Source organism: Camelus dromedarius, chromosome 12 (genome assembly GCF_036321535.1).
Source record: "Camelus dromedarius isolate mCamDro1 chromosome 12, mCamDro1.pat, whole genome shotgun sequence".
Lineage (NCBI taxonomy): Eukaryota > Metazoa > Chordata > Mammalia > Artiodactyla > Camelidae > Camelus > Camelus dromedarius.
Genome location: NC_087447.1, coordinates 44,566,427 through 44,587,383, shown reverse-complemented (window position 1 = coordinate 44,587,383; position 20,957 = coordinate 44,566,427). Strand labels below are relative to the sequence as shown.

The window sequence follows — 20,957 nt, the reverse complement described above, 5'->3', positions numbered from 1 at the left end:
ACAGCCCCTTCCCCTTTTACCCGCTGTTCTCAAGTTAGCTCCCTGCTTTCCAAGAAATGGCTGTTGACTGTTTTGGAGTTTTCCTGGTCTCAAGTCAGTCTGATGTATCACTGTCTCCTCTGCTTCCTTCCCACAAATGGTGATACCATGTGGGTCTTGAGGCTGTAGGTGCTTTGTCCCCACCCACTTATATTTAAGAGTTTTTGAGGATCCCTTGTCTTCATTTTGTTAAAAATGTTATCCCAATGGGATTTTGGTTTTACTGTCTAATTGCTCTGTCAGTTTTATATCCCAAATTCATGTGGGGATTCGGGATAGATTTCAAAACTAAGCTGCCCCTTCCGCCCTCTTCCCAGAACCCCTTCTAGCATTATTTTTAAAGGATCATTCCTGTTGTTATGTGGGGCAGAGCCTGCAAAGTGGTAGAGGTAAGGACCAGAGCAAGGAGACGAGTTAGAAGGGTACTGCAGTAGTGCAGCGACGTTGCATGGTGCGTGGGGCTGGGGAGAGCGGGCAGGCGATGGTAGAGGTGCTGAGAATGGGTTGGATTCTGGGTATATTTTGAATGTAGAGCCAATGGGATCTTGTGATGGCTGAGTGAGTTGTGTGTGGGAGGGAAGAGTCAAAGATGACTTTGAAATTTTTGACTGGAGCACCTGGAAGAATGGAGTTCCCATTTACTGAAGTTGGAGGCCTGCAGGAGGAACGATTTGGAGGAGGGAGAGAAATCAGAGCTCATCTTTGGCTCTTAAAAGTCTGAGGTGCATGTTCAACATCTGAGGAGAGGTGTGGAGCAGGCAGTTCTTTAAGTGGGATTGGGATTCAGGGAGAGATCTGAGCTAGACATAAATTTGAGAGCAAATAGATGATATTTAAAACCGTGAAACTGGATGAGTTCTCCTAGAAGGTGAGTAGAAATGGAGAAGAGATCTGGGGCCTGGGCCTTGGGGGTTGGGGGTGGGGCGGGGCACCGTGGTGTTCAGGGGCTGGTAGCATGGATCTGATTTCTGAACATTTTGATTCCACAGTTCTCCCTTTTTTGTACAAAATTTTTAACATAAAAACTGAAATTGGCAATTAACCGGTTTTTAAGAAGTTAAGAGGGAGGCCAAGTTCAAGGATATTCCTTCAGGCAGATACTGAGGACTGGCTGGCTCAGCTTCCTTTCCCACCCCTTTCTCTGCTCTGCAGAGGCTAGAGGGCTACACACTGCACTTCTCAGCCCCCTGTGCAGCTGGGAGTCGTATGTGATTTAGATCTACCTAAGACTTCAGGTCAGAACTGAGGTAGGTAGGGGAGAGAGGCAGGACAAAGGCCATCCATTCTGCTGGTGGGATCGTGATCATTCGTGATTACGTGCTTGTGTTGCTGGCTGTACAGCAGTGACATCCCACTTTTCCAGGCAGCACCAAGCCCTAGACACTTGGCCTAGAGGGTTTTTGTCTTTCAGCTCTTCAAATTATTCACAACCCATGTGATATTCCATAGTAATTCCCTCGCTGCTTATCCTAGCTGGAGTAACTTCTATTCTCTGCACAGGAACCCTAACTAATAAATTCTCTTGGTGGGTCTGGTACTGTGTTTATGATGTAGATGTACATGTGAACTGACTCATGAGCAGGGAGTATGTGTGTGTGTGTGTGTAATGTAGGTGCACATTCAGGATAGAGGGAGAGGTTGGTGTGGTCCCTGGAGGGCACTCATGGACAATTACGGCATGTACCCCACTAGAAGAAGATGAAGAGGAAGACTCGGACATGGAATTTGTGATGCCCAAGTTCCAGGGCCAGCACAGCGATGCTGTGGACATCTTCTGTGGCCCGAATATAGGATTGGTATGGCCCTGGAAGACTCACACAATTACTGAAGCCCTGGAGGTCCGTGGGTACCGGCTGCGGGGCCAGTACCTGCCCCCCAATTATAAGCAGCTGCAAGAGGACCTGGACAACAACCCTCGAATCCAGCAGGCACTGGCTGTACAACAGGCCCTGCTAAAGGCAAGAACAGAGGTTTAAGGAGTGGGATACTGGCCACCAGTTCCGATCGCAGCCACCCACGTCTGCCCTAAGCACCTTGTCTGCCCCTAGGGCATGCTGCAGGAGGTGCAGGAATTCTGCCGGAACCATCACTGGATGACAGGCATTTACGAGTTCTTGCAGGCCTGGGGGCCTCAGAAGCTGGAGTCTATGAGAGGCTGTCCTATCAAGAACTACGGGATGCTGGTGAGCTGCCTGAACGATTGGCAGGGCCGTGTCTCCAGTATACCCTGGGAGTTGATCACAAAGGGCAGGTTGCTGCTACTGAACTGCCATGGCGTACAGGTAGAGTTGGGTGAGTACTTATCCTCCCTCCTTTCCTTCAGCATCCTTACCTTCTCCACATGGCCCTCCTTGCGCCTTCAGTGTCCTCCGGGGACCTTTGGGGCTGGCCCCTCCTCATTGGACCTGTGGAGCCTCCTAAAGCCCCAGGTCCCAGCCCCTTCCCTTTGTAACTGAAGGTGTGATCACTCCAGAGGACAGCCTCTCCATCTGTTTTGGCTCTGCCCGTTCCCCATACTCCTTAGGAATCATGTTCCTGCAACTGCAACTTTCAATTCTTATGGTGTAGAAATAGTTCAAACCAAATGTAACTGAGAAGAAGCCTTGCCTGTTCCTTAGGCTCAGAGAATTCTGTTTCTTTACAGAGATTCTCAGGAATCAGGGGTGCCCTCTCCCCACACGTAGCAGTCAAAATTGACACTACAATTTGCATGTGTAAAAAAGTTACTCCCTTTAACTGATTTTGGCTTACTCCGAAATTCTGCTGATGGTGAATGAAGAACATTCAGTTGGCCCCCTGTATCTGCATGTTCTGCATCCGTGTATAAAATTCAGGAAGTTCCAAAACTTGAATTCACCACACACTGACAACTATTTACATAGCATTTACATCATATTAGGTATCATAAGTAATCTAGAGATGACTTACAGGATACAGGAGGAATCACTTATATGTGGAATCTGAGAAAAAAAAAAAGAACACAAATGAACTTATCTACAAAACAGAAACAGACTCACAGACATAGAGAACAAACCTATGGTTACCAGGAGGTAAAGGGGATGGGAAGGGATAAATTGGGAATTTGAAAATTGCACCTTTTGGGGAGTGATGGAAATGTTAGCTATCTTGATTGTGGCAGTGGTTTCATTGGTGTATATACATCTATCAAAATTCATCAAACTGTACATTAGAAGTATGTGTAGTTTACTGTACAGGAACCATACCACAGTAAAGGTGTTAAAAAAATAAAGTATACGGGAGGATGTACATAGGTTAAATGCAAACACTACGTGGTTCCTCTCCTACCTGGGCTCCCTTGAACAGTGAATGACATAATCACCCAGTCTTGTGAATTGGCCTCACCAGAAACTTGGGTTTATCCTTTACTCTTCCCTCTCCCTCACTCCACCACACCCGACCTGTCACCAAATCCTTTCCATTTTTCTGCCTCCTTAAATATCTCTCAGGTCTGTTCTCCATCCAGCTCTGACTTCCAACCTTGATGAGCCCTGATGTTTTATCCATCCATTGCACCCTTTTACCACACGGTGTCAATGTTGAGCTCCTCTGTCTTCACCTGCCTGGTACTGTGGTCCCATCGCAATGGCCTAGTTACTGTCATGGGCCAGTGGGATAGTTTGAAAAGCTAAGTTCACATCTTTGTGTTCTGTTCAACCTTGGGTGCCCCTCGAAGATTCCCTCTCTCTTGGTTGTCTCAGTCTCAGCTCTTGGTGCCGAGTCCTATTGGTTATTTCCTCCAAAGCTCCCAAAGGTCCATTCCCAGTATGTCTCAATCTCTGCCCCTGGAATTCACTATCCCACTTTGTTGCAGAAGTGCTCATGGAGGATAAGTCAATTTACTTTTAATCCCTCAAAACATGAAATGTAACAGAATGGAGCCAGGCTCCCAGAGTTTGAATCCTTGCTCTGCCATCATGTGATGCTGATGAAGTTATTTAACCTCTCTGAGCCTCAGTTTGCTTATCTGTAAAATAGGGACAATAATAATAGTATTTGGCATGCAGTAAGCACTCTGTAACTGTATTTCGTGATACACTGCATCTCCTACTTCTGTGTTGTATTTTGCTGTTCTGTACATATTTTATCATCTCTGAACTTAAGAGGTGTATTATGACTGATGGCACGTCCAAGTTTAGATGGCATCATTTTTTGGGTTTTGGTGATTTATTTAAAATAATGGTGTTTCTTACAATCAGTGATATCTTGGGTTTGATGAAGTATCGGTATTATTCCTGTCCTCGGAGACAGTGGAGTTGTTCATATTGCCAAAGGCAGCTTCCAGGGTTATCTTCTAGCCCCAAATCCACCTGACAGCTTCTTTCTTTTAATCCTTAAAAACAAAAGACAGATTACACACTCCTCTTGGTACCTCTTCTACTGGAGCAGAGGCAGTGAGACTCCCCAGACAGAAAATTTTTGTCCCTGGTGGGCATTCTGCTATTCATGGACACAGCTTTCCTGTGCCTTCGCATGTGCTTTCATCCACTTGGCATGCCCCTTGGAGCCTTAACCACTCAATACATTTGGCTCCAATGTCCACTTCCCGAGGAAGCCTTCCCCAGCCTCCTCAGGCCGCCTCCCCCTTCACCGTGCCAGGTTGAGGGCTCCTCGAAGAACATTTATGACACTGATAGGTGGTTGTCCATTTATATGTCTGTCTCTGCCACCATGTTGTGAGCTGCTGAGTGGGAACCCTTTCTATCTCATTATTCTTGTCTACCAGTGGCCAGCCCAGGCCCCAGTGCACTGCAGCTGACTGGACACTGAGCAGGGGTCCAACAAGTATTCAGTGAGCAAGGAAATGAATTCATGGTCTGCTTCCCCTTCAACCTGCTCCTACTCGGGACCTCCAGCACTCCCCCAGCACTGCAACCCCTCATGCCTTCCTCTCTTGTGTCTTCAGAAGCCAAGCTGGAGAACATCAGGAAGGACATTCTTGAGCAGGTACAGAATGAGTGCCGGAACCGCAGTCAGCAGCTGATAACAGAGCTGACAGATTTCATGAAGGTCTTCCAGACCATCAACTCAGACATCCACGCCATCTCATGGTGCTCCCAGAAGGTGGGTTCTCCACACCCTTCCTTCCCAGCTTGTCCAGGGCCCGCCCCCCTGCATGCTCAGCACGCTTCCTTCAGGTCTCAGCTGAGCTCCCGGTGGGGCTTGCTGCTCTTCAACTGTGCTCATGTGTGTGATCTGCCCTCACCAATTCTCACCCTGTTTGTGAGGCCCTCGGTTTCCTCCCCTCAGGGGGAGGCCCTGGTGTGATAAGACAGATACAGCGCTGCTTTCAGAGACAGAGTTCTGCTCTCTAGACAGTCAGGTAGGGGGCGATTGCCCTGTCATCAGAGTTGTTGGGGGAGGGACTGTGCTGTCTTTGGGGAGACCTAAGTCACATGGGGGACCTGATCCCAGACTGCCCTGATCCCGGTTGGTTAAAAGGTGCCTTCTGGCTTCTGGAGACTCTAGCAGGTGGGAGTGCCCCCCAGGGATGGGCCCAGAGAGGTGCGCAGGTCTCATGCTAAAGTCCCTGCAGCTGAACGAGGCCAACGAGAGGTACACGGAACTGGAGGAGCGAATGGAATACACACGGTCACTCTATGAGCTCATCCGCAACCGCGTTAGCCTCTTCAGTACTGAGGATGAGGCGCTGGACATCTTGGTGAGAAGGCGGTCGGGAGTTGCCGGTCCCTCTCTGTGCCCCTCCTCCACAACCACGTCTGCTTGACCACCGGCTGCCTGCCCTACAGCTTCTGGACACGTGGGAGGCATTCCAGTTTGAGAAAAGCCAGGCCTCAGAGTTCCTGCTCACCAAGCGACATGCCATCATGCCCAAGCTGCAGCAGCTGATGGCAGCGGCCCTGGCGGAGCTGGAGGGCCTGATTGAGAAGGCCCTTTCCGGTCCCTTCATGGACCCTGCCCAGGAGCAGAGGAGCACCGAGTGCCATCTCATCTCCCTGGAGCGTCAGTTCCAGAACACAGCCAGCCGCCTCAGTGAACTGCACCACGCCTATTCCACCTTCACTGGTACCGGGGGTCTCCACCCCTTCCACCATCACCCTAGGATGGGCCCTCCCACTGAGATCAGGGTTGAGACTCAGGGACCTGCATCCCACGTGACCCTAAGCAAGACTCAGGAATCACATGTCTTCATTTTAGTCCCTTTTATAAATGAAAATTGCAGTACAAAATCTAAATACATTGGATATGTCAAGTGTTGCGCTTAGGGTTGAGATACTGGGGGCTCACAGTCTGGAAGGGAAGGCAAGTAGGTGAGTGTTCCACCAGAATGTGATGGGGTCAGAGGACTGAAAGCCTATGCAGGAGAAATGTAAAGGTGTGCTCATTGTAAATCTTAGCCTTTGTGTAGCCTGTTCAGCCCAGCCCTACAGCAGGCAGCAGGCCCCCGGTAAAGGGGCTCTTGGTGCTCCACAGCCACGGATCTATAAAGAGGTGGCTGGTGAGGGCCTCACTGGCGCATACGAGGAGGCAGGACAGAACTACTGGCCTTAGCGCTTCTGTGCAGTGGTGCAGCTAGGCTGGTTCTCTTGTGCACGTAAAGAACTTGTGGGCTCAGGTTTCTTTTCTCAGGTACTGTCACTTCTGTCAGTTACTAGGATCCCTTGGAAGGACGCATTCCTTCTGATTTGCCTCTTGGCCAACTGCCGACTATTACCATCTCTGCCTGTGGGATCCTCAATCCCAGGGAGGGCCCTTTGACCAAATGTGAGGTGGAGGGCACTCTGGGACCATCCTCAAACAAGGGATTACTCTTTGATCAAGTATTGGGAGACCCTCATCCTCTACTCTGACTGATACACACCACAGACCTTGACCTCTCCTGCTACTGTTTGGAATATTTGTGGGTCTCTAGCTAGATCTTTTGATTTCAGACAAAGGAAGATTTAAAGAGTTTTAATTTACTTTTTTTTGTTTATGTGTATGTGAGGTTTTGTTTGTTTGTTTTGGTCAGATCAGAGCTCTGATAGCCTGGTGATTCTCAGTCTTTAAGTATTCTGACCACTGTGATAAATGATGCTTACATGATAAGACACATGATTCTCAGCATTTGGGTGTAAATTTTCCCTTTTTCTCTCACTCAAGAAGGTACACTGGAACTCAGGTGAATGAGACTGACAGTTTTATTGTAATATTCTTTTTAAAAAAATCATTTATTTATTTTTAACAGAAGTACTGGGGATTGAACCCAGGACCTTGTGTATGCTAAGCACACACTCTACCACTGAACCATACCCTCCCCATTATCATAATATTCTTGAATCTGGTCTGATGTCTTTTCAGCAAATTGCAAACCTCACTACTATAATTGTTATTAATTACAAATTACTTTTGACACGTATCTCACAACTGAATGTAAATTTTGGCTAAGCACTAATGCAGTAACTTGTGAGATGAATGAGGGAATAATGGCCAGAGGCAAACACAATAGGAAGCATCACCATTTACCCCTATGGTCCTCCCCGTGGGCCAGGTCTCTTCTCATAGACATCTCACTGAACTCATCCGTTTGTCCAACACATACTTGCTGTGCACCAGGCTTGAGGTATACAGTGAGCAAGTGACAAAACCCCCCTGCCCTTATGAACTCAACCTTCTAGTTGGGAGAGGAAGGCAAGTAATAAAGATAAAATATAACCACATTTTGGAGTATGTTAGAAAGTGACAAGTGGTATAGAAGAAAGAGTACAGCAGGCAAAGAGGGGTCAGGAATGCCAGGGAGGGTGGCTGGCGGTTCTTAATGGGGTGGGCTGCATAGGCCTCATTCAGAAGGTGACATTTGAGCAAGGGCTTGAATTTGGTGAGGGTGTGGGCCATATGGTTCTCTGGGGGAAGAAATGAAAGAAATGAACTGCCAGTCAAAGGCCCTCAGCAGGAGGGAGTATGCCTGGTGTATCTGAGCAACAGTAAAGAGTGTGATGCGGACGGAGTGAGGTGAGATGGAGACTAATAGAAGAGGAATCCTTCCCTTTGATCACCGTCACATTTTCGTAGATTTTCTTTCCTTGGACTAATTCTCCCTTGGATCAGTGTATTGAACAATTTTGGATAATCCCCCCACCTCTGGCCCTTTCAGGACCCTCCCTTCTGCCGCTATGGACTCGTGACTGACCATGCCCCTTGATGCCCCCACCCCCTCCATCCCCCCCTCCTCTCCCGGACCCCAGCACGGAGCCCGGGCCTCAGCCAGCCCTACCCCACAGGGGACACGAGTCCTGTGCCCTTGCCAGTCTGTGGGACCCTTCCGATTGTGCAGCAGCAGCGCATCTGGCACCTGTACCGAGTCATCTCAGAAAACATTAGCGAATGGAAGTGCATGGCCTTTGTCAAGGTGCTGACACCCTTCCTTGGAACTCCTGCCTAGGAGTGGAGTGTCCTCAGGGGTGGGGGTGGGGAAGGGTCTCCAGCTGCCTTTCTGCCTCCAGTTCAACCTGCCCATGGCCCAGGAGAAGACAGATGGCTGGCTGACGGAGGCCGCCCGGATGAGTGCCACCCTGGGGCTGCACAGCCCAGTTCTGCAGCACTGTGTGCGCATGTTGGAGGAGTTTCGCAGCCTCCTGCCATTGATCACCAAACTGGGCAGCCTCCAGCCGCAGAACCACAACTTCCAAGCCCTCCTGCGAGGTGGGTTCGGGTAGAGTCAGAGGGGAGGGGAAGGGAAGGACATCCGGTTAGAACAATGGGACGACTCAGCTCCCTGTTGCTCCTTTTGGAAACACCTTTCCTCCCTGGGTTGCCCCTGGCCTTCCGCCACCCCGTGTACCATAACCTGCTTCCCCCCACACAGGGACAAACATTTTTAACCCCCTGCACTTCCATGTGGGTCCTCTCAGCTGACCTGGGCTGGGCTTAGGCAGGAGTCTTAGCTTTGGACTCTGAGTTGTGCTCTGGACCTTAGGTTCTGGGCCCCTGCCTCTCTGCTGGGCTTTGAGATCTGCTGTCTGGGAGCTGAGCTGGGCTGGGCTCTGGGATATGGGCTGGAATCTGCCAAATACTGAGTGTGACGCTAACTTGTTGTCCCTCTACCTCCAGCCTTAGGACTAGGCGGTCTCCACAACGCTGAGCTCCTGACACTGGGCCAGCTGCTCACTTGTCCACTGCTGGAATTTGCAGATCGGATCAATCAGGTGGGGCCCACCAGAGACAGGATAGTCCAAGCGCAGGGCCTATTTACTGAGCTCTAATAGAGCCAGTTAAGGCCCAGCAGCCCCTTGAGACAAGGGGCAGCAGATACTGGCAGATGGGTGGGGGATTGAGATTGGTAGCCTGCCTGGAGGGTATGGGGATGTGATGGGTGATTCCAGACTCTCTGTGACTGAGAGTATGCCCTCCCCAAGGGAAGGAAGTGGGTGGCAGCCCCAAAGTTGTGGGCACACAGGATAATAGATGTCCCCCAACATTTACCCTGTCCAAAAAGAGCCTGAGCTGTTGGAGGTACTGTCTGCTCAGCCGGGAACCTTGCAAAACAGTGGGTTTCAGGGCCCCAGCCTTAGGTCACAGTGTGCTGCTGGTGGCCTGTCTTTGATGCTGGTGGCCCCACTCTCCATCTCGGAGACCTCCACTGCCCTAAGCCCTGGCCCTCAAGTCCCAGCTCCGAGGCTATCCCCTCAGCCGTTACACAGTCCTGGTTCCTGAGACTGAGCTATTCCAGATCTGGCAGTGTGAAAACGAACGGATCCATGCCCAAGAGGCCCTCCTGCAGCTGCAGCGGGCCTGGGAAGCGCGCCAGCTGCGGCTGCTCAACTTCATCCTGCACATGCCATACGAGCCCCCCGCCTCAGAGCGCTCCAGGAGACAAGCGCTCCGCAGCCCCCAGTGGGAGGTCGTGGGCAAGGACAGTGGCACCTTCATCCTTTCAGGTGAGACCCAGCCCCTGTGGCCCAGTGAAAGCTCCCTCACCTTGCGGAGAGCCATATTCATCCACCCAGCCCTGCCGGAGCTGGTTTCTCTAGCCACCCCCACCTCCCAAACTCCTGGACAGCCTGAGCCATCAGTCTGTTCTGAGACAATACTTTCCATGTAGCTCCCATACAGTCTTAACCTTCCTGGGAGCCCCCTGCCCCCTCCCTCCTGCCCAGTGCCTGGCCTCTTCAGCAGAGGTCCCCCCCTTTCTGGGTGTGCTAAGAAATTCCTCATGGTCACATCTTTCCAGCTTTCAATGCTCCGTCCTCTAGATGCCCGCTGCTATCTGTTCTTTTGCCCTACTCATTCATTCCTTTTTCATTCCCTCCCTCACCTGTCTCCTCTAAGCTGAACCCAGGAGACCCTGAGATTTACAGACTGGAGTCCTGTCCCTTATGAGCTCCTGGTCTGGTGAGAGAGGGACAATAGAATAGAGATAAATGCATGATGGGGTGCTTAACTGAGGGTAACAGAAGCTCAGAAAGAGGATGGACTTCAAAGGACCAGGAGAGTCAGAGAAATCTTCCCTTCTCTTAGGCAAAGGCCTCATGCTGACTTCTGAAGGAGCAGGAATTTGCCAAACTTGCAAGGGAAGAAGGGCATGCCAGGCAGAGGGAATAGCATATGTACAGGCCCCTAAGATGGTTAATTAGGGAAGTGTGTAGGGGAGAAGTGCTCTTATGCAACACAACTGCAACCCAACTGGCAAATTTAGGAAGTTAGTTAAATAGGGAAATCGTAAAATATGCATACATTGCTTACGATTTTTATTTTAGCTTGAGTTATATAACGTGCACTTATTTACTAACCTTTTAACCTAAGGACAAGAGCTTTTCTTTGATTTGCAATCAACTAACGGAAGTTCCTTACTGCCTTTCTTGCGTTAATGCATCGTCTGCTATTTCCGCTTTAGTTTCTGTAAAGTTGAGCAGTGACATGAAGACACTTGTGAAGTTATCTGAGTCCAGGACTTTTCTAGATTTTTATTACAGTTTTAGAATTTAAAAAAAAATTGACTTGCTATTTAATACCATGTTTTTATTAGTTCACCTTTGCTGAAGCCTGCCCTAGTTTCCATAGAACCAGCAACTCTCTTTCTACCCATATTTTAGTAGTTAACTGACTATTAGAGTAAATTCTGTCATTTAAATTATAGCTCCCATAATCGGAAGTCACATAAACAGGTTTGCAAATATAATCTGACTCTTGGTGAGCATACAGTTCAACTAGTGGAAGAAAAAATATTTGTGTTTTCTAGAGACTAGTTTGAGATCTGTGAGTTTCAGTGGATTTGGGGAATCAGTCACCCTTGCCCCATCTGACTGCCAGCTCAGCTTAGCTCAGCTCAGCTGGAGCCCCCCTCTTCCTCAGATTACAGCAGCTTGCAGGATTCTATCCAGGAAAGTCTTCAAGTATTGTGCAAGATCCTGGCCATCCAGAAGTCCGGAGAATTAAATAGAAGGGCTTTGGAGTGGGTGACCATCATGCATGACCTGGGTGAGTGCAGGCCTCTAACTGGGCTGATGGGTGGGACCTGAGGCGAGATGGTCCAGAAGGATGGGGTGAGAGGTGAGGGCCGGGCGAGGACAGAGTAAGGACCTCTTTCAGGGCTACTTCTTGGGCTGAAGTGACCAGATACTTGTTCCTGGTGTTAGGTTTTCTCTCCTTAGAGCAAGGTCCCTGGGTCCTGCTAAGCAGAGTTTTTTGGAGGTAGGGCACTCCAAGAGGGCAGGAGCAGACTGAACCCCGTTGCAGAAGCCAGAACCCTAGTCTCCCTCCAGTTTTGCTCTGGCTGCTCTCACAGGTGCCCTGCTGGAGGTGTGGGTGAGCTTCCAGCAGAAGTGGATCTTTCTGAATAAAGTTCTGCATGAGATGAAGATACAGTTTCCTAGTTCTGACCTGGTAGGAAAGGTGGGTGTGGCTGGGTGGACAAGTGCTCAGGGTGGGAGGGGGGCGCCGCCCTCACTCTGACCCTCTCCCTCCCCACAGAGCTCCCGTTTCAAGGCCGTAGATGAGCAGTATCGGACCCTGATGCAGATCTCTGTCACTGATCCCCTGGTTCTGTCACTCATCGTGCCCAGTGCCAAGCGCAGCCCTTCCTTCCAAGGCCAGCAGCTGCAGCAGCTGCTGCAAGCTGGCTCCGTGGAGCTGGAGGGGATCATCATGGCTCTGGAGAGCGTGCTGTACAGCGTGTGCGCTCAGTTCCCCCGCCTCTTCTTCCTCAGCGACAGTGAGCTGGTGACCCTGCTGGCTGCCCCTCTGGAGTCCTGTGAGGCCCAGCTGTGGGTCCGACGCTGCTTTCCTCACGTGCGGGCCATGCTTTTCGACTTCAGCCAAACTGATAAAAACATGGGTGGCCAGCAGTCAAGCCCAAGCATGCAGACGCAGGTGGAGGCGCTTGCAGTGCTCGGGGCCGGTGGGGAGGAGGTGAAGCTGCAGGGGCCCCTTCCCCTGCATCCAGATCTCCCCAAGTGGCTGGCCTCTCTGGAGAAGTGTCTGCGTGTGTCACTGGTGCACATGCTGCAGGACTGCGTGGCTGCCCGCCTTGCTCTGAGCCCGTCCCTAGACAAGGCCTTCAAGCAGCTGCCCCAGCAAAGCCAGTTGCCCCCACAACTGTATGTCCAGCACTGGCTGGACTTGGTCCAGGCCTTCCCGTGGCAGTGTGTGCTGGTGGCAGAGGAGGTGGTGTGGCGGGTCCACATGGAGGAGGCTCTGCTTGAGGGGAAGACCCTGGCAGTGGTCCCCATGCATGTGTGGAAGCTTGAGGTCCTGGTACATTTTTTGCAGGCCCAGAGGGCCTCTCAGGGTGAGCAGCCCCTGCCCTCTGTCCGCCAGACCAGCCTGCTCAGTGCCCTGCTGGTCATGGCGGTGACTCACCGGGATATAGCGCAGCTGCTGCAGGAGCACCAGGTCAGCGATCTGACTGACTTCCACTGGGCCCGCCAACTCAAGTATCACCTGGGTTCACCTCCCACCACCCTCCAGAAACCCCCGCAGAGTCCCAAGTCCTTTGCATCTTCTGAGACTTCTCCATCACCAGCTGCATGCTGGGTAGATGTACTGGGCCGGTCTTTCCTGTACAATTATGAATACCTGGGTCCCAGACTGGGGTCTCTACCCAACCTGTTGCCTGAGCGGCCAGCACTAGTGCTGTTATTGGCCCTGGAAGAGGTGACCTGTGGGACCCTACTGGGCCCTGATGGTGTGGGCAAGGCAGCCACGGTGCAGAACCTGGCACAGGCCCTTGGGCGCCAGCTGGTGATGATTCCCTGCCTGCCTCACATAGAGGCCCGAAGCCTGAGCAGCTACCTGAATGGTGCCCTGCAGGGTGGTGCCTGGCTGCTGTTAGAGGCAGCTCAGCGCTTGCCCCTGGGCTTGCTCTCTGCCCTGGGCCAGCGCTTGGCTGAACTGCACCACCTCTATGCCCCACTGTACCAGGAGGCTTCCCGAAGTACCAGCACTGTTGACCCCACCCACCCCCAGCTCCTCGGCAGTGGCTGCTTTGAGAAACATCACGTGGACATGCGCCTTGGCTACGGCTGTCTCCTGACGCTGCGGGCCCTGAGCCCTGCCGTGCCTGCCAACCTGCGTCTCCTACTGCGGCCTGTGGCACTGGTGCTGCCTGACCTGCAGCAAGTGGCAGAGCTGACCCTGCTGGGTGCAGGGATACGGGATGCCACGTGCATGGCGACCCGCCTGTCCAGATTCTTCTCCCTAGAGCATGAGCTGGTGTCTAGGCCCCTGCCCTGCCGCTTGCCCCTGCTCAAGCAGGTACTGGAAGACACGATACAGGCCCTAAACACAACCACAGAGGGTCCCAAGTCCAAGCAGCCCTGCAACCTGGCTGCCATTGAGGAGGCCACCCTGCTGCGGGCCCTGCTGCGCTCCCCACTGTTCAGCATCCTGGATGAGGTCCACCTGTGCAGCCTCCGGGAGCTTCTCTGTGGGCTCTTCCCTGCTGCCCACCAGGTACTGGCAGAGCCCATGACTCACAGGCTGAGGAAATCACTGCTGGAGGAGGAGTTGCAGCAAGGACGCCTGCATCCCAGCCCTGATATTTTGGGGTCGCTGGAGCAGCTGAGCCAGGCCCTGGGCCAGGCCTCCGGTGTTTTGCTTCTGGGCCCTGCAGGTAGTGGCAAGACCAGCTGTTGGAACAGCTTATTTAAGATCCAGAATCGGTTGGCAGCCATGGAGATTACCTCAACCCAGAGCTGCCAGCCCGTGGAGATTACTCACCTGTATCCCAGTGCCCTCAGCCCCCAGGAGTTCCTGGGATGGCTTGAGGGCCCCTGCTGGCACCATGGTGTCTTCCCCCAGCTGCTTCGTGAAGCCATTCGGTGCAAGACTGTGGGCCCAAGGGGGCAGGTTCAGGAAGCAGTGGGGATTCATCACTGGATAATATGTGATGGGGCTCCCAGTGCCGCTTGGCTGGACTCTGTCACTTGCCTCCTGGGTGACCCTCCTCAGCTTAGCCTCCCCAATGGTCAGCAGATAGCACGACCCCCAGGTACTTTTCTCTTGATGGAGATGGGAGATGCAACAGGCATGTCCCCCACGTTGGTAGGCCGCTGTGCCCTAGTCTGGTGTGGCGGGGAGCACACCTGGCAGGGTGTGCTGAGCGTCCTGATGGCAGCCCTACCCCGGGAGTACCGCCTGCAGCTCAAGACTATCACTGAGCTCAACTACCTGGCTGACGTGCTGGTGCCTGCAACAATCCAATTCCTCACCAGCCAGGGTGCCAGCTCTCTGCTGCAGGTTCACGGGCAGCAGGCTGTTTGCCCAGGTGTGGCTGAAGTCACCACCCTAGCCCGCATCCTGCGTTGTCTGCTTGACCTGCACCTGCGCATAGATGACGAGGAGAAGGCACATATCCCAGGTGAAGGAAAGGGAAAGGGCAGGGCTGATTTGAGAGCAATGTGGCCTCAAGGATAGCTGAGATATAGCTGGAGCCTGAGGCCCGGGTTCTTAGGTGGCCTTGGGCTTGGAGACTGAAAGTGAGAAGCAATAACCAACCTCACCTCCCCAACCCCCTTCCCTTTTTTGCTACTGGGGCTCCGATTCTGGCCATGGTGACCTTTGCAGAAGACCTCAAATATAGTGATACTGTGGCCCAAAGCTTCAAGTCCTCGAAAAGCAGCTCTCTGAACCGGTACCAGATTGATGGTGATGGTGTACCTGATAAGCGCAGGGAGCACTTGCTGGCTGTCAGCAGCTTTCTTTTTGCTTTGATCTGGGGCTTTGGAGCCCACCTTCCCTCCAGGTATCTACAGCGTTGGCAGGGGGGATGCAGAGGGCTGAGATGGAATAGCCCATGGGAGCCAAACCCCAGGTGACATCATTGGAGGAGGGTGGGGTGTGTGAGTATATTGCAAATGGAACTGTTGTAACTGCCTGACAGTTTTGCCTGTATGTCCATCTAAGCAGGCTCTGGCCCTTCTTTGATACCTTCCTGAGGGATTCTATTAGTTGCCTCTCCGACTACCCTGAGCCACCACCCTCAGCCTTGGTGTTTGATCTACGTGTATGCCCTGAAGATGGGACACTGGCCCCCTTCACTGGCCAATACCTGGGCAACCACCTCAAGGGACCTCAGGGCACTTTCAACCCTTCTCCCCAGGTGTGAGGACAGTGGGGCAGTAGCTGGGGTTTAGGCTCCAAGAGAGATCCTGGGGTGGTCGGGTCCTAGGCCTAGCCGAGGCCCACCTGCCCCCATTCTTTGATATGTTTTCACAATTACAAGAATATACGAAGTGTTCTGCAAGCACAGCTTTAAGACAAGGCCCCTAGGCCTCTTCTTTCAGCCAGACTACTGTGCTAACCTGGAGCTGCCACAGTAAGCCCTGCTCCTGTCCTGCAGACCGAACGGCTCCTATACGTGGTGGACCTTCTTCTGTCAGAGGGACACCCCGTGCTGCTGGCTGGAGAGGCAGCAACAGGGAAGTCAGCCTTTGTGGAGGTGCTCGTGGAGCCACTGCACCCTTACATGTGCAGCCCCATCCACCCAGCTGTCCGTACCACCCACCTTCGCCTTCTGCTGAACCAAGGGTTCCAAAGCCAACCACAAGCCAGCCAGTGGTCTACACGGCACGTGGATTCCAAAGGCTTCCTCCTCTTCCTGCTGGAGGATCTGCACCTGGCTGCTTCTGGTGAGGACCTGGGAGGAGACTCTTGAGACTGTAAAATACCTAGCAATATTCACTGACTGTCAAACATACACCTGCAGACCAAACCTCAGTGTTCCATTCTTAATATCTTCTCATTCTACACATGCTGCCTGAATAATCGTATCCCTTGTGTGGCCTCATCCACCATCTCTGATTTTCTTCTAAGCATCAGACCTGTTTATCCAACGATCTACTGGATATCTCTACCTTGTTGTCCCATTGGACCCTCAGACCCTACCCTGAACTCATCATCTCCCCCAACACCCTGCTCCCATGTACCACCTGCTCCCAGTACCACCATCCATCCAGTCACTTCAGCTAGAAATCTTGTTGACATCTTCCCCTCTCTCACCAATGTGCAGTCACCCTGTGACTTAATTTTGCTTCCTAAGTACCTCTAAAACTTCTCTGACTATGTCCATTCCATCTTCCCTGGTTCAGACAGTCATTACCTGGAACTTTGGCAAATGCTCTTACAAGGTTTCTTGTGATGAGGCTTTCTTCTCTAGACTTTTACACTCTGTGCTCTAACTAGACTCAACTATGTAGTACAGGCATCCAGTAAGTCTGGCTGCTTCTGGCCTCTGGGACTGCCATCCTCTCTGCCTTCTTTATTCTGGCTAAATCCTACTTATTCTTTACAAATAATCTCAGGCAATATCTCCCAGAAGCCTGAGCCTCCAGGCTAGGTTTGATGCTCATCCTGTGCTCTGTACAAAAATCTGTGACAACCATGGTTTTGTGACATGTACATTTACTGGCCTGTCCCTTCCATCCACTCTGAGCTTTGTGAGAACAGAGAATTGCCTCATTCATTCTGACAGACCCAGCAGAAAGTAAATGCTCAGTAAGTCTGTAGAAGAAAAGATAAGAAAGGAAAGAGGAGAAATTGTGATGAAAGCTTGGGCTATTGAAGTTTAAAGTTTCTAAAGTGATACATCTCCAGAGATTAACGGTTTTGAATATGGCTGTGGGAATGGACAAAAACGAAGTATAGGTACAGGTTACTGAAGTCAAGGAAGTCCATGGGCTAAAGCTGAAGATGGATTGTCCAGTCAGACACTGAAGTCCCTTATGCAATGTAGAAAATTTGAACCAGGTGGTATAAGTACTTAATAATATTTGGTACAATTTATTGAGTTCTACATGCTTTACCTATGCCATCTTTAATGTTCATAAAAGCCTAATATGATGGAGATTTACTATGATTATTTTAAAGATGAAGAAACTGAGATTTTATAACTTGACCAAGATACTCTAGCCAGTAAGTATCAGACCAAGAGTAAAATTCAAGCCTGGTTGGCTCCAAACCAGTAATTTTTTCCAACTATATTATTTGGCCTTCTCAATGAATTTGCACAAGTAATCAGGATGTCAGTGGATAACAGAAAGAGTAAAAAGTGGTACCGCCAGATCTGTGAAGGGCAACTGAGAAGAGATTTCAACAGGAAGGTTGAAAACATTGCCAGCAATGTCGTAGAGTGAAGTATACACAGCTGACAGGGTAAAAGGTATTCTTGAGTGACAGCCACCAAAACAGCCAGCATAAAGTCAAAAATTAGTAGACATCCAACAGAACAGAAAACTGACTCGTCAAGAGGAAACAGTCAATAAAAACTGATTCTGAGATGGCCTTGAAGTTGAGTTTAGCAGACAAATACTTGACAGCAGCTATTATAAAAGCATTCAGTTTTTTTAAGGGGAAATAGGATCTTTTTTTTTTTTTTTTGAAAATAGGATCTTAATAAACAGAGGTAATCTCAGCAAGGAAATGGAAACTACTAAAGTCAACTAAATGGAAATTTTAGAACTGGGAAATACAATAACTGAGGAAAAATGCACTGGCTGGCTTAATAGCACATTGGAAATGGAAAAAGAGTGAACCCTGAAGAACAGAAAAATACTGAATATGAAAAGAGCTTCAATCTAATTTATATATAATTGGAGTTTCAGAAGGCAAGAAGAGTGAGAATAGGGCAGACAAATATATTTGAGGAAATAATTACCATGTTTTCCCAAATTTCTTGAAAAGTATTGACTTTCACATATAGAAAGCTTAGTTATCCCCTAGTAGGATAATAAAAAGAAAAACACATCTAGGAACATCACATTCAAACTGCTGAAAATCAAAGAAAACCTTTGAAAGTGGTCAGAGAAAAAAAAGGACAGATTACGTACATATGTATAACATTAAGAATGAATGATGGTCAAATTCTCATCAGAAATAATAGAATCCCAATGGTGATGGAACAACATCTTTCAAGCACTAAAAGGGAGGAGGGAGGGCATAGCTCAGTGGTAGAGTGCATGTCTAGCATGCACGAGGCCCGGGGTTCTAGCCTCAGTACTTCCATTAAGTTAGTAGATAAATAAACCCAATTACTCCCCCCCTAAAAAAATTAGTTAAAAAAATGAAAAATAAGAAAATAAAAATAATTTTTTTAAAGGAAAAAAAAAACCCCACTCTGTCATCCTGGGATTCTCTGTTCAGTAAAGAAACCTTTGTAAATGAGGATGAAATGAAGATATTTCAGATACATGAAAACTGAGAAAATCCATTGCTGCTAGGACTGCTACAAGAAATGCTAAAAGATATTCTTCAGGCAGAAGAGAAGGAATGTCATATGGAAACTCAGATCTACAGAAGAGAATGAAGAGCATCAGAGGCGGTAAATATGTGGGTACATATAAATGACTATCATTTTTGTCTCTTAATTTCCTCCTGTCCTGCAGACCCAGAGAAGAGCTGTCAGCCAGTGCTGGAGACGCTGCGCCAGGCCATGGACGGCACCGTGTATGCCCACGGCTCCTTGGAACTACAGACGCTGCAGCCGAAAATCAACTTCCTTGCCACCGCCACGGTGCCGGGCTTCTGCGAGCGCCCGCTGTGCCCACGCCTCTGTCGACTCTTCACGGTGCTGGCCTTAGGCAGCATGACCCAGGCCGCGCTGCTGAGCAGGCACACACCCAGCATCCAGGCCTGGCTCGAGCGCTTCCCCTCTGTGGAGCGGGAGAGCCTTCTAGCAAGAGCCCTGGTCCGGGCCTCGGTGGAGGCCTGCGAGGTGGTGGGCCACTGCTTTCTACCTTCACCCCTCCGCCCCCACTACCGCTTCTCCCTGCACTTGGTGAGCCAGCTGCTGGGAAGCCTGCAGCTGCTGCCCCCCAGGGTGGGCTCGTGGGGTTTTGTGGACTGTCCCGACCACCAGGAGCACTTGCGCCGGGTGTCCGGCTTACGCGGCACCCACCTGGCCATCATGATAGCCATGCGCAACATGGTGCGTCTTTGGTTGCATGAGGCACAGAGAACCTTTTGTGACCGGCTGGACAGCCCCAGGGAGCGCTCCTTCTGTGCCAACCTGCTCCTTGAGGTAGCTCAGAATGTCTTCTGCTGTAGGCCGGCGCCCCAGAGCCTGGGCAAGGGCTATGAGGAGGAGATGGAGGAGAAGGTGTCTGAGGTGGAATCTGAAGGGGAGCTGGCCCAGTGGGAGGACGTGAGCAGCAGCGGCAGTGAGACAGAGGAGGAGGGGGACCCGCATGGCCTTCAGGTCACCACAGGCTCACCAGCCAACAATTCAGCACCATCCATAGCCCCAGTAAAGAGGGAGACCACAGGGAGCCTAAGTCAGAAGATAGGCCAGGAGGAAGGCAAAGGGACCTCCAGCTACAAAAGCCAGCTAAATCGATCCAAGAACCGGTGGCAGAAGACAGCCCAGGTAGACCTGATCTCTCCCCTGCTGCTACCGGTCCTTTTACTCCGTCCCCAGGAAAAGCCCTCAGACCTGGTCTTCAGTCAGGAACTGATGCTAGGGTCCAACTCCGAGAGCCCCAACTTGTACCTGGAACGGCAGTGGGAGAGCCTAGAGGAGCAGCTGGCCACCTCAGCTGCTCAGCTGAAGCTGAGCCCCCACCTTGCCCGGTGCCACTCGATGGCCCAGCATGTGGCCCGCCTGGTCCGGGTGCTGGCCAGGCCCTGGCAGCATGGCTTCCTGCTGTCGGGGGCTCGGGGCACTGGGCGCCGTACCGCTATCACACTGGCTGCTAACATTTGTCAGGCCCGCCTCCTCCATCTGCCATGTGGATCAGAGGAGGCCATTCTCCAGTGTCTGCGGGAGGCCAGCTGGCATGCTGGCATGTTAGGCAAGCCAGTGGCCCTGCTGGTGCCCAGGGGTGTGGATCTCACTACCCTTCATCGTCTACTGGCCCTGGCAACCTCAGGAAGTTTCCCTGACCAGTACACAGAGGCAGATCTGGACAACATTGAAGAGCATCTCCTCAGGGATAACCTTAGTGTCAAGCAGAACATCAAGAAGGAAATGCTGTTGCAGAGGTGAGGCCCAGAACCCCACAGCAGGGATTGTCCTGTCCTTGCCCCTTCCTGGCCGAAGGCCAAAAAACAAACAGACAAACAAAACCCAAGGGCTAGTGTGAGGGCTCAGAGGATCAGGGCTAAGGGGTCAGGGTTGGGACAGGCACTGGATGGGAAAATAGGGTTAAAGTGGGGGCCAGTATCTGAGCTTCTCCTCACAGGTTCTACCAGCAAGTGTGCAGCCACCTGCACATGTTCATCCTGATCGGAGATGACCAGGCCCACAAACAGCTGCCCTCCACCCTTTTCCTGAGGCTCCTTCAGCTGGCCATCGCCAGCATTGACCACTATGAGCCCTGGGACCACGATTCCCTGGTCAGTGTGGTCCAGCACCACCTGGAGGGTACTCAGAGCCCACCCCTTGATGACGGTGAGCTCTTTTTACCTCCCCTTGCCACTCATCTCAACTAGGTTCTAATGAGAATGTTTACTGAGGTCAGCCTCTCTAG

The 20,957-nt window shown here is 51.2% G+C and overlaps 1 protein-coding gene across 1 annotated transcript in view; it reads left to right on the top strand.

Moving 5' to 3' along the window:
• Nucleotides 1-20,957, top strand: part of DNHD1 (dynein heavy chain domain 1) — a 70,532-nt gene that overhangs the window by 34,928 nt on the left and 14,647 nt on the right. Inside the window, 17 exon segments of the mRNA XM_064492618.1 lie at nt 1,732-1,997; nt 2,088-2,331; nt 4,964-5,121; nt 5,594-5,736; nt 5,738-6,084; nt 8,280-8,407; nt 8,502-8,700; nt 9,109-9,203; nt 9,728-9,935; nt 11,350-11,475; nt 11,783-11,880; nt 11,968-14,854; nt 15,061-15,238; nt 15,403-15,595; nt 15,836-16,124; nt 18,876-20,469; nt 20,670-20,878. Coding sequence (XP_064348688.1) covers nt 1,732-1,997; nt 2,088-2,331; nt 4,964-5,121; nt 5,594-5,736; nt 5,738-6,084; nt 8,280-8,407; nt 8,502-8,700; nt 9,109-9,203; nt 9,728-9,935; nt 11,350-11,475; nt 11,783-11,880; nt 11,968-14,854; nt 15,061-15,238; nt 15,403-15,595; nt 15,836-16,124; nt 18,876-20,469; nt 20,670-20,878 — 7,362 coding nt within the window.